Source organism: Antennarius striatus, chromosome 6, assembly GCF_040054535.1.
Source record: "Antennarius striatus isolate MH-2024 chromosome 6, ASM4005453v1, whole genome shotgun sequence".
Lineage (NCBI taxonomy): Eukaryota > Metazoa > Chordata > Actinopteri > Lophiiformes > Antennariidae > Antennarius > Antennarius striatus.
The window spans coordinates 9816818-9829913 of record NC_090781.1 but is presented as its reverse complement, the minus strand read 5'-3'; the positions used below and the strand labels follow the sequence as shown (position 1 = coordinate 9829913).

Genomic DNA, 13096 nt, shown 5'->3' with positions numbered 1-13096 from the left:
GTAGATATTACAACTATATGTACTGTATATTTTTAATACAATTACTTGTATATGTATAAGCTTTTAGTCCTATTTATTGTCTAGTGACACAGTATTACGTGGTTTTACCAGTTTTCCAGTTACTTGACAGACACGTTAAATTGAGTGAAATAATGTAAACTTGATTATAATTTTTCGGTGTATTTTTTTTAACTTCACTTGAAATGACTAGTCACTCAGGGCTGAATGAACCCAAACGTTTAATCTGTGTGTAGTGTCAACATGTTCAACATGATGTTTGCACTTGTAAATATAGTTTACTGAAATGGTGACAGTTATGAATGGGAGGTGGATGGATTTGGCGATGGTGCGACAGAAATGTCAACATGTCAACCCATAGTCAGACAAAAGGGGCTAGATACTGCAGTGGTGTAAGACGTTGCTTCCTATTCATAGACATCAATGTGCCCGTGGGCTTGATTCATGACCCCTTGCTCATGCCATACATCCATTTTTTCTTCCTATTTTCTGTCACCACAAGGTCTTTTCTATAAAGAAGGCATGAAACACTTACACCTACAGTATGAATTTATTGATTTCGGTTTTAAATTAAAAACAATTGGAAAGAAAGGTTAAAAGAACCAATGTTTTTAAATGCAATGATAAAGTGATTAGTTCTGTTAAAAATTCAATAATCTCCATCCTCACTTGGTAAATCACGACAAATGTTGGTTGAAAAAACGTGAATATTTGGGATTTTGTTTTGGGAAAGTGTTTTCTGTATGTGTGAAGGTGGAGCTTAAGGAAAGAGGAGGGAGGATTATAGTGGAAGAAAGTCAGAATGAGGCCAGTGGGAAAATAACTGAGATGAGAGCAGTGGGTATGGGAAGAGGAGATGACAAAGACGAGAGCGGTGAGATGAATCTCGTTGTTGGAGGCATGAAGGCTATGTGTCTGACTGATCAGGACAATGGGCTTCATGTCTCGCCTACAGGCCAAAAATGCATGTGTTTCAACCTGTTTTTGTACAGTGAGGTGACAGAACTGTACAAATAGATTCACATTTATATCTCACCGTGTAATGAGCTCTTATGTATAGTAGCCTGTTTGGTCTCTTTGTATCTAAATGTCTATAGTGTGTAGTATAGTACATGGGATTCATGTCACACATTGTTCTACTAATTTAGCAGGGATGCCATTGTGACATTACATGTCTAGTCTGATCACTGACCTCCTATAACAACAATGTCTCCAATATTTGAAGCACAGTTTTTTAGCTTCTTGTCCTTAGTGCCATCATCTGCATTATATTGTGTGCTTTATCCTCCACTCTTGGTACTCCTGCCTTTTATACCTCCTTTCTGGATGAAAGCCCGCCTTCTTCACGCTCACTCCTCGTCATGCTGTATTACCTTAAAATGGCTGTTAAACGTATTATCCAACCACGTGGTTTCAAACATCACCACTGCTTTGAAAGCAGAATGTTCTGGTTTGAATGCATATTGTTTGATTTATTTGGTATTTTTCTTGAACTCAACCTGCAAATAGAAATAGATATTGGAGATTTCACTGTTGCCAGGGTGCTTGATGATCAGGATAGTCAAAATCCCATGATGTATGTGGATACATGAAAGGTACAGGATAGCTGCCCAGTTAAGCAATATTAAAATACTTTCATCATGACTTCTGTAAAGTGGCTCTCAAGGATGTGATTCTATTGCCTTAATAATTGCTGTGTCTGATCCACTGTACACTGAAATACACCAAACTCAGTGGTCGCATCTTACACAGAGGGGCCAAAATACATGTCCAATAGGCACCTTTCCTTATTCAGTAAAAAATATTTACATTAGATGACACATAAATAAATATATTATACAAATTATTTCTTGTTCACACACACAAAACAATTCTTAACTTTAATCTTTATTGAATTTATAGAGTTGTACAAAATATATGCACAAAAGATTTAACATCTGGACATGTGACATAAATTATTACAGTATATAGAGCAGAAAAACCTCAAGAACTGAGTGTTTGCAGTCCCAAGATGGCTCAAATGGCATTTTCCATTTGTTTTTGTCATGTGTACATGTAACATGGTATAAGGCAGGAGAGCATTGCTTGGTGACTGGTTCACCCTCTTGGTTGACAGAGGGTTTTCATTCTTGGACACAGGAATGAAAACAGAATTGTCGTAAAATTCAATTCAGTCAGAACCTCGCATCTGACAACCACTGACGGGCCGTGCATTTTAACCATAGGCCTTCAGTGACGTCATATTTATTCCTACCTAAAATACGCATCATAATATCAGTATAACAGCAGGGTTTGAGAATCCACACATATACATTACATCACCCTTAATAAAGGCTAATCAAGCAACACCTAATTTCCGGAGCATTTAAAATAAATTATTTTTAGTATTTTTGACATTTAACTTTGTTATAATGACTTTATATATATGTATATATGTATATATTTGTATATATACAGTATATATATATATGTATATATTTGTATATATACAGTATATATATAGTATATATATATATACAGTGTATATATATATACAGTGTATATATATATACAGTGTATATATATATATATATATATATATATATATATATATATATATATATATATATATATATATATATACACACACACACTCAGAATTCATTGCCGTTTTCTTCGTCAGTCCTGGTGTCTGGACTTCCTGCTTAAAAACATGAAAATTGTTGGAACAGTTATGACACTGTAACATTATGTTAACTGGGAAGTACATGTATAGTTAGTGAGGGGCATATGAAGTCCCATTAAGCATTGAAGCTCTTCATCCCAATCGGTTCATTATCTCTAGTACAGCATCTACTGGATGCTAAAATATCAGTTGGCATGAGTTTGAAGTGTATGGCATTTTGCAGAAAGCCTGCGAATAAAAATGTTAGAAAAATAAGGAAGTATGCAAAAAAAAATACGTATATGTGTGTATGTGTGTGTGTGTGTGTGTATAAAAAAGAAAAAATCAAATAAATAAATCTATTAATAATTCCCATAGGGAAATTATTTTTGTTTAAGTCCAAATGCTTGCACACGTATACACTATATACAGTATACAAACACACACACACACACACACACACACACTGGCAGTATGGAAAAAATTATCATTTGGACATGACGAAAATGAAAATACAGTAAACATGGACAGTGAGGGGAGGGTGGTTGGGGTTGGGGTATGGACAATGATTGTGCTTTTGTAACATTGAGGTATAGCCAATGATTATGCTTGGGTCAATACTTTGGTCTTTATTTAAAAACAACATTTTTTCCGAGAATGTGACCGGGACGTGTGGGAATTCACGGTGTTTTTCCTGGAGGACAAACTCCATCGCAGAGTTCTCCAACCAGAAGGCAGCGCATCCCGGTCTGACCCAGAACTGGCATCAGCCAGGAACGTGAATGAATGAAAGATGAATGAATGAATGAATGAATGAATGAATGAATGAATGAATGAATAAATAAATATAGAAACTTTATAACTCATAAAGAAAGAAACAGACTAACAAATATCCAACTGTTAAGCATGCTTATCAACGCGTCTTTGACGTGGAGCTGTTATACGTCAGAAAATAGCTGATTTTAACTCCATCCATTCTGTGTGTACATGTAGACATGGGTCACACACAGTGACGTCACAGCGGTTTTCGTCGCAGGGAGAAATCCCCCGGATAGAAAAAGTTTCGGTTTCATCATCCATATGATAATGCAGATCCTTCGTTTTCAAAAAAACTTTGGCCAGCGCTTTCCTCCCAGATGCCTGCGTTGTCGTGTGGACAACAGGCATGCCCCCAACAAAAACCCTCGCTGTCCGATGCCTTACGCTATATTACTGATTCCAGCGGTAGGTAATATGGCGGCACACTGACTGCTAAAAGTTCTATCTCCCGACAGCAGTGCTGCTCCTTAGGTGAATAGATCACAAATTTGATCCAATTTGACCACGGTTGTGAGTGGTTGTTGGTTTTTTGCGTGGCCAAGCTATGCACTTGTGATGCATCCGCAGTGTACCCCATGTCTGGCCCACAGCTAGCTGGGATAGGCTCCAGCAATGCTGAAGAGCTGAAGATGAAGAGCTGAAGATTAAGATGAGACATTTATATTTATCTCGTCTTCAAGAAAATGGATGGAAGGATTTTACAATAAAAATGAAGAAAAAAATTCAAAATTCTAACTAATCTCATACATCATAATTAAATGCATGCTGATTTCAAGCCAGGGCTCACTTCCATAATACTCTTTGTCGCATTTATTTAATTTACAGACTGATTGTAAGACTAAATATAGCATTAGTCAGCAACATTAGCTAGAGCAGTTAATCACCTAGTGATGACTAGTTCTGTGATAGCAGCAAGTAAGCACTCTTTCACAAACTAATGTGGAATAATGTGTGGGGAAAGAATGTTGTTGGTACACAATTTTGTTTTTTCAGTTTTGTTCCAATCAAAGATCAGTCAACATCAGAATGAAAATGACAGGAGGAGTAGTGGATAATCAAAGTCAACCGGATTCAATGTCTGTACAAATTTTGATTGCAGTACATCCAGTTCTTCTTGAAATATTTCTGTGTGTAGAAAAATGTTGATTTTAAATAATCTTCCCTGTACATTTGCATTTCCCGACAGGCTTTACAAGTTTCATGCGCAGTCCGTCATGTGACATTTTCAACCCCTTGCATAATGAGGTAAATCAAGACATGGAGCAACCTCTGTGTAACTACTTCATCGCCTCCTCTCATAACACTTACCTGACTGGAGACCAATTGCTGTCCCACTCAAAAACCGACATGTATGCCTGGGTGCTGCAGTCTGGCTGCCGCTGTGTAGAAGGTAAGCATACACATTAAATATGGATGTCACTCTGTGCTTTTCTGATAATACTTACTTCCACAGAAGAACAAAATTGATATCAAATTAACTTTGACTCAATTTATTCATATTTTCCTTTAGCTGATTTGGGATAATCAGGAACCATACCACTATTGTCAAATATTTAAACTATGAAACTGTTCAGCATAAGAGCTGTGACATTAATTCCAAATGAGATGAACCATCTGTCCTATATTGAAAGCTGAAGCAGTGTTTTAATCATGCGTCACTTCTCCTGTCTTTTTTTTTTTTTTTTGCAGTGGACTGTTGGGATGGCCCTGATGGAGAGCCGATGGTTCAACATGGCTACACTTTGACCTCTAAGATACCATTCAAGTTTGTCATAGAGACCATCAATAAATATGCCTTCATAAATAACCAGTGAGTCAAAGCTCCCAGTAGAATTCAAGTGTTTGTGACATTTTATGTCAAGCAGACACTTCCTCTGTCCGCAGGGAATTGCCAGGAATACCAATAAAAATGCCATCTTACTTATTTCCCTTTCACTTCAGGAAAGTATAAAAATCCTGAAAAATAATTTCTGGATGACCAATAAATTAACAAATTTCACAAACAGCATAATACAGATTTTATTGTTCATTGTATATTGTCATATTTTCTTTATGGTCATGTAGATTAAAAAATGCCTAAAATAAAATCGTCTATAAAGTTCATGTTTCCCTGCAAGATTTAACAGGAAAGTTACAGCACTGAAACAGCCAGCTTTGTGTTTTTCACACAACTCTGTGATTCCTGGCAGTAATTAGCACCCATAATTGAGCCATCTGCTTAGCAGTGCTTCCTCTGGTTCCCTGAGGACTCACTCTTTGAGACAGACTCTACTGGGTCCAACAATACCTAAATGAAGTGGTGAATGGCTTCACTTTCCGCTACCACATAGTCCCAGTTTGACATCTATTGGAAAGACTTATTATTGCAGTGCCTGTGTTTTAAAGCCAATAATTTATTCAAAAGTATAGAGAGTATGACAAAAGATTTGAATTACGTAAACTACAAAGGCACATTTGGCAATAGCATTCTTAAATTGTCACAAAAGATTGAAGATCATGCCTTCATTAGTCTCAACTGCAATTCAGCATCGCTTTCAATATTTTTGGCAGATAATCCACATACCAATTCCAGGTTTTACACGAACAGCCTTTTAGTTTGTTATAACTGGAGTTGAAAGATAAAATTGATACCGATCTGTCAACAGAGTGTCAAGCAGCAGCTTGAGACTCTTGTCATCTCAGCTCAGTATAAACCACAAAGTCACACATTACTGTTTTTGTACAAAGGGAACAAACAGATTAGAGATATATCGATCATCCAAAAATAAAGAGGGTGTCAAGCTGTTAACTGTCCGTCTAAGAGTTGCTACACAATAAGTGGCAAAAAAGGAGAAATGCAACATTTTTCTAGATACTTCAGAGTTGATTGCAGCAGAGTGAGGGTATAATTTTAGGTGTTTCACCATGAATTCACATCAAGTTGACACTGCTGGCACAAGACTGTCCACATCAGAAGTCAAGTACAAATGCAAATAAAAACAATGAAAACAACATAGGCAAAATAAAAACACAGCTGGGGAGAAAACACACCTGTTTTATCTCAGGATGGAAAGTACATGAAACATTTACAATGAAGGCCTCATTTAATTAAAAAAAATTTTTTTCTCCTTTTATTTTTAATTAGTTTTGTAGTTTTGACCATTCTACACTTTTGAGTTGAAATAAATTCAGCTCTTTAAATGATTACAGTGGTCATTTTAATTGTTAATTGTGTATTTAATAATTAATTTTGAGCAAAAGTGAAAATGCTAATTTTCTTTGATATGATAGTAAACCAAATATGTTTTACTTTTAGACTGAGAATAGAAGTAATTAGATGCGACTGCTGTTGTCTTTTTTGTTTTATTTATTTGTTTCATAACTTTCATAACAACAGCAGAAAAAGATCTTGATACCTTTGCTTAAATTCCCTGGAAGTCTTTGCTCTATTGCAGAACTTTGTGGTTCTGAGCAGTCACAAACGCAATGCTTTAGTTGTACTAGTCAAAGTGTGTGTGTGTGGGTAAGTGAGAGAGAGAGAGAGAGAGAGAGAGAGAGAGAGAGAGAGATAGAGAAAGAGAGAGAGAGAGAGAGAAAGGGAAAGACAGAGTGTGTTTTGCGGATCACAGATGGACTTGAGAGCAGGGCTCCATCCCCTGAGGGAGAGCTGTCAGTTTGACAAACTTGACATTTGAGCTGTGCTGCCACATGGCCACAAGTCATTTCACCTTTTCTAAATGAAACAACAGTGACATATACACACGCACACGCACACACGCAGGCAGGCACGTACGCACACACACACTTCAGATGAGAGAGGCATTTATGCAGCTGTATGTTTTATCGTTATCCTTCATCCTGGTCTGTTGTTTGGAGGTGATTCAAGCTCATCCTCTTGACTGTTTTGACTTCAACCACTTTCTGAGAGTTTACTAGTTTTTATGTAACTTAGGATAATGTATTTTAAAGTTTTTTTCTCTCTTATTGCAGGTACCCAGTAATTCTGTCCATAGAAAACCATTGTAGCATTCAGCAGCAGAAGAAGATCGCACAGTACTTGCGAGAAATCTTTGGAGACAAACTGGATGTTGGAAATGTGCTGAGTGGAGATTCCAAAACTCTGCCCAGTCCTCACAACCTGCAGGGCAAGATACTCATCAAAGTAAGTAAACACATGACTGACTTCTTTTTCACTGTAAACAAAATATTGCCATTTTAATTCACTTGAAAATCAAATTGAATCAGATGGTTCTTCCTCTTATTTCAAACAAGAAAGTAGAAAGCTAATGTATCCATAGTTTACTTCACGTGAGTTGCTATTCTGGGGAGTGGGAGAAGCTCCTCAAGGCAACTAATTAATGACCATAAACAGATCAAAAGAAGGAAGAGGGGAAAGAGGACTAAAGTAGGCCATTGGATTAATAGCAGAGAACACGCTCAGACATAAAGGGATTCACACAAATGCAACTCGATGGCTCAGTTAGGGCTGTCAAAAATGTTGATTATTTTAAAAATGGCTCCTAGTCAATCACAAGTTAGAATAAATAAATCTTTAAAGACATTTAAATTTCATCAAAAATTGCATGCTGATAGATATTTGTCCATGCAGAAGTCATTAAATACATAAAACATTACATACTTCAATATAAAAGGTGTGCAAGGTATATTGCTTTCATTATAACAATTTCTAATACTTGCTCTGCTTATGTTGGGTCGTGGCCATTGCTGGAGCCTAACCCAGCTGACTTGCAGGCAAGAGGTGGGGGACACTCCGAGCACGACACCAGTGTACTGCAGAGCAAACCATTCACACATTCACACCTACGAATATTTTTCACTGATCACTGATGTATGCTTTTGGATGTGGAAGAAAGCCGGAGAGCCTGGAGAGACCCACGCAGACATGGGGAGAACATACAAGCTACGTGCAGAGCGGGACTCGAACCTGGAACCATCTTGCTGTGAGGCGACAGCGCTACCCACTGCACCACTGTGCTCCCCATATCGCTTCTTATCTGAAAACAAAAAGTCTGAAAAAAACCCTGGGCATCATTGTGCTGTGGCACCCACTACAGTATAAAAAGGCAGGATAGTTGATTTGTAAAACATGATTGATATGATCATCTGCAGTGTGAACATAAAACATATCTTCAGATCTAGAAGATCCTTATCCACTAACACAGTAAAGAAACAAATAGCCAGAGCAGCGCTTTCAGTGTTTATTGGATTTTTGTTATAAGAACCAAAGAAAGCCAACATTGCTGCCCTGGAAAACGGGCTCTGCCTTTGTCCATCCCGAGCCAGTTATCTGCAAAGTGAAAGAGTACTATTGATTTTCTACAAAGAGCTTCACTCCTCTCAATTTCTTTCCTCTACCCATCGATGCTTTCACTTCTGTCAACTCCCCAAGTGGAAAAACAGACAAGAGAGTCACAAGAAAATAAAGATATAGTGGGGAGAGTTTTGACCGTTGCAGAGAAAAGCCTGATAGGAGATAGGGACATGATATCCATTGCCACTGAGGGCTTTCAGGAAGGTTGAATCTGTCATTGATTTAGAAAGTTTAGAAATTCTTGACTCCCACTCATTCAGATTGGCTTGCTAATGGGATTAAAGGGCTGTTTAGGGAGTGTCTAAGATAATCTACAGCCTGCAATCTTCTACAATCTTCTGTACTAGTTCCGTGTGTGAGTGTGTGTAGGTGTGTGTCTGTGTATGTGTGTGTCTGTGTGTGTGTGTGTGTGTGTGTTTGTTGTGTCTGCACAAGTCTATATTTGGTATCTTATTGGGTGCTCACTTCAAACAGTAGTGGCTCGATTTGCCTTTAGTGAGGTTAGTATACAGAATTTTACAGTATAAATTATTTTATGCGGCGAATGTTTGAGGAAAACATGCGTCCTTCTGTGCTCTAAAACAGAGTTTGTCGCTCTGCTCTCATCTTGCTTTCTGCCATCTCTCTGTCCAGGGGAAGCGTCTGCCTGCCTATCTGTCTGCGGACGCCGAGGAAGGCGAGGTGTCTGACGATGACAGCGCGGATGAAATTGAGGATGACTTCAAGTTGAAGAGCAGCAATGTAAGATGAAGAAATGTTGCTATGATTGCTATGTTCTGGTTAAAATGTATGATATTTGACATTATTTGAGCATTTCTTCCTTATCTTTGAATCACATCTTAATGTCACCCTTGGGCCAGTTGTTCCCATCTGTGTTAAGATAAATTTGTCTCTTTATTTCTTTGTTTTCAAATAAGTCAATTTTTGATTTACATTTCAACCAAATATCATGAATCCCGTAAACTCCTGTTGCAACTTTCGCATGATCGGCCCTTATTCATGGTCAATTAGGATGTCTTACACATCATGGCTGGTACAGAAAATTAAATGTTACATGACTTTTAAATTTTGTGTTAGATATGCATCAAACTGGTAGAATTTAGGCTCATAAAGCCTACCATGAATCTAAAAAAGAATTAGGCCTGTTGATTGCTCAATTGCTTGATCCACTCCTGATTTTGACACACCTACACCATCACGCCCTGGTTGCTTATCTGCGTTTCGGTCACGTGTGTTGCTGGAGCTTCTCTCAGTTGACTACGGACAAGAGACGGGATACATCCTGGACATGTCGCCAGTGCATGACAAACCACTCGTGCATACACTCACACCTATGGATAATTGACATTCTTTTCTTTGAATTTTTATTTGTTCTTCTCTATCATCAATTCAAGGACAATAAGGCAACAAAATTATATTCAGAAAAAAATACATTCCAGGTAGAACAGACAGGGACTGGCCCTTTCTTCCATTGACACCAACCACAAACATCAATTTGATAATAGGAGTGTCATGATATTGTTCTGCTCAATGAGGCATTTAATGTTCGTACTTGCAAAGTTTTTACATTCATTATTGTAAAAATGTTATGTAACAATCAGTGCTAATGGAGGAGATATGGATATCAAGTCAATGCAAGCTTAGGAAGGAGTTTAAATCACAGCTGCTTGTTTATCCTCAGTGCTTGATGTGCTTTTTATCATAATTTTTAATCTTGTTAATTTATTACATGACGCAATAGTACCAGGGTCCTCCTCACTGCAATTAAAGCAAGGAAAAAAGTCCAGATGGTTCAGTTGTGTAACCAAATATGCCATCATTCTTCCAAATGTAGCTGGAGGCATGAGGTTGCAGATGCCACTTTAGATGATTATTGCTGTTTCAGAAGGGTGATGGCAGGTTTCCACTGATGCAAGCTTTTCTTTTGAGCTCATTCCGACAGAGTGCTATCCCAGCAATAACCAAATTAACATTATAATAGTAGTATTTTATAGATTGTGTCCTTTAACTTCACATGGGCCTGTGAAATGAAAAAGCAGTGACCTCTGTTCTTTTGTTTACTCAGAATCCCTGTCATAATCAAAAGCAGCCTTATCAGCCAAGTATCAGTACACAAGTACACACACACATGGAATTCCAGGGTTAGAATGTATGTATGCAGGGATAGAATTTTGGACTATACTTTGGAAAAATAGCCATCAATATTACGACCATTTAAAAGGCAATGCATTTAAGTATTGTTAATGCTCAAAAGAACAAATAGAAAAATGACCAGACCTGCACTGTCAGATTACCCCAAATACATTCAAAGTCAGAGTGATTTGTGAACTGATTCAAGTCAATGTAGTGTTTTAATTGATTGCTGCTACAACATCCGGATGGGAGTGAGGAAGGAAGCCTGTTAATACAAATACAAGCATATTAGTAGGTAAAGTTAAAAAAACCCCGGAAACTAATCAATACACCTAACTATGAATGCTTAATAGGATTAATGTCTCAATTATGTGATAACCAAGTCAGTCTTATGGATGGAGATCTTTCTTGAGCGTAGTTTGATAAAAATAAAGCAAGAGTGAGAGAGAGAGAGAGAGAGAGAGAGAGAGAGAGAGAGAGAGAGAGAGAGAGATTTTTTTAACATCACATTTATTCATCACATTCATCACATTTATATAATCACATTGACACAAAATCCAAACGAGATTCACGTAAAGAGGATTTTCAATAATACTGTGTGTTTTCTGATCAAAGAAACATCTAACCTTTTAACATTTATCAAACTAAAAAGAAAGACAAAATTAAAAAAAATAGAAGCAAAACAAAAAGGACAAAAACGTAAGGAAGAAAATTAATTGGGTTGATGAAAAAGTGACTTTGTTGAGGTGTGCATGTGGTGCAGTAGTTGTAATTGCCCCAAATTTTATTTTCCACACCATGAAAGAAGTTATAAGGATTACATAACAGTTGTATCCATCCAGCTTTTTCATTGTTTGCATTTCACTGACATACTTCAAAAAAGTAGACAGCAGTGTGGCGCAGTGGGTAGCGCTGTTGCCTCACAATACGGCGGTTCCGGATTCGAGTCCCGCTCTGTGCGGAGTTTGCATGTTCTCCCCGTGTCTGCGTTGGGTTCTCTCCGGGTTCTCTGGTTTTCTCCCATGCGCTTCAGGTTGATTGGCTGTCCCATATTGCTCGTAGAAGTGAGTGTGTGTGCATGGTTGTCTGTCTTCATGTGTGACTCCGCGGTGCACTGGCATCGTGCCCGGAGTGTCCCCCGCCTCACGCCCTATGCCAGCTGGGATAGGCTCCAGCTCCCCGTGACCCGCTACGGCGGATAAAGCGGCAGAAAATGACTGACTGACTTCAAAAAAGTTAGACATGAAAATTTCCCACTCAACAACCAAGTACCAAAGTGATGGTATTGTTTGGTATTTTTTTTCTTTCTTCTATAGTTGCCAGTTGAAGAGTGGTACAGGAGCAGATTGATTAAAAAACAATCTCTAGGGTTTTGTGGAAGTTATTACATGGTTCTGACCATGGCTCTGAAAGATTAGTACTTTACTTAGGCTCTGCATTGATAAATACATGAATGTGTACTTCATTATCCCCTGTCCACACATAGGTCCTTGCACTTTTATTTAAACAAATTATGCATCCGTCTTTCTCTTTCCCTGCCTTAATAACTCCTCATTACTTTTACACAGGGCGATGGCCATCACCAGGTGGAGTTTCACATCCGAAAGAAATTGGATTCTCTGCTAAAGGAGTCTCGGATCGGAGACAAAGAAGATAGCGACAGCTTCAGCATCCGAGCTCTGCTCCGGGCTACGCATCAGGGCCTTCAGAAGAACTTACGGCAGGTACCAGCCTAATGCAATGTGAAAAGCAGCATGTGGAAAATAATAATACACTTCAGCAGGAAGGGGGGGGGGCATGGTGGTACAGTGGAGAGCGCTGTCTGGAGTTTGCATGTTCTCCCTGTGTCTGCGTGGGTTCTCTTTGGGTTCTCTGTCTCACTCCCACCTCCAAGAAACATGTGCTTCAGGTTAATTGGCTGTTCCAAATTGCCAGGTGTGAGTGTGTGTGTGTGCCTGTTTGTCTGTCTCTGTGTGACTTCGCGGTGCATTGGTGACCTGCACAAGCAGATGAAGTGGTTAGAGAAAATGAATGAATGAATGAATGAATGGATGAATGAATGAATGAATGAATGAATGAATGAATGAATGAATGAATGAATGAATGAATGAATGAATGAATGGACAGGAAGGGGGGCAAATATAGGCCATGACATTAGTCAGAGTGGGAAT

At 38.3% G+C, this 13096-nt stretch overlaps 1 protein-coding gene across 1 annotated transcript in view; it reads left to right on the top strand.

The window, feature by feature from the left end:
- Positions 1-13096, top strand: part of plch1 (phospholipase C, eta 1) — an 83621-nt gene that overhangs the window by 43370 nt on the left and 27155 nt on the right. The window contains exons 8-12 of the mRNA XM_068317184.1: positions 4668-4871; positions 5171-5291; positions 7451-7622; positions 9426-9533; positions 12494-12649. Coding sequence (XP_068173285.1) covers positions 4668-4871; positions 5171-5291; positions 7451-7622; positions 9426-9533; positions 12494-12649 — 761 coding nt within the window. The remainder of the gene's footprint in view (positions 1-4667; positions 4872-5170; positions 5292-7450; positions 7623-9425; positions 9534-12493; positions 12650-13096) is intronic.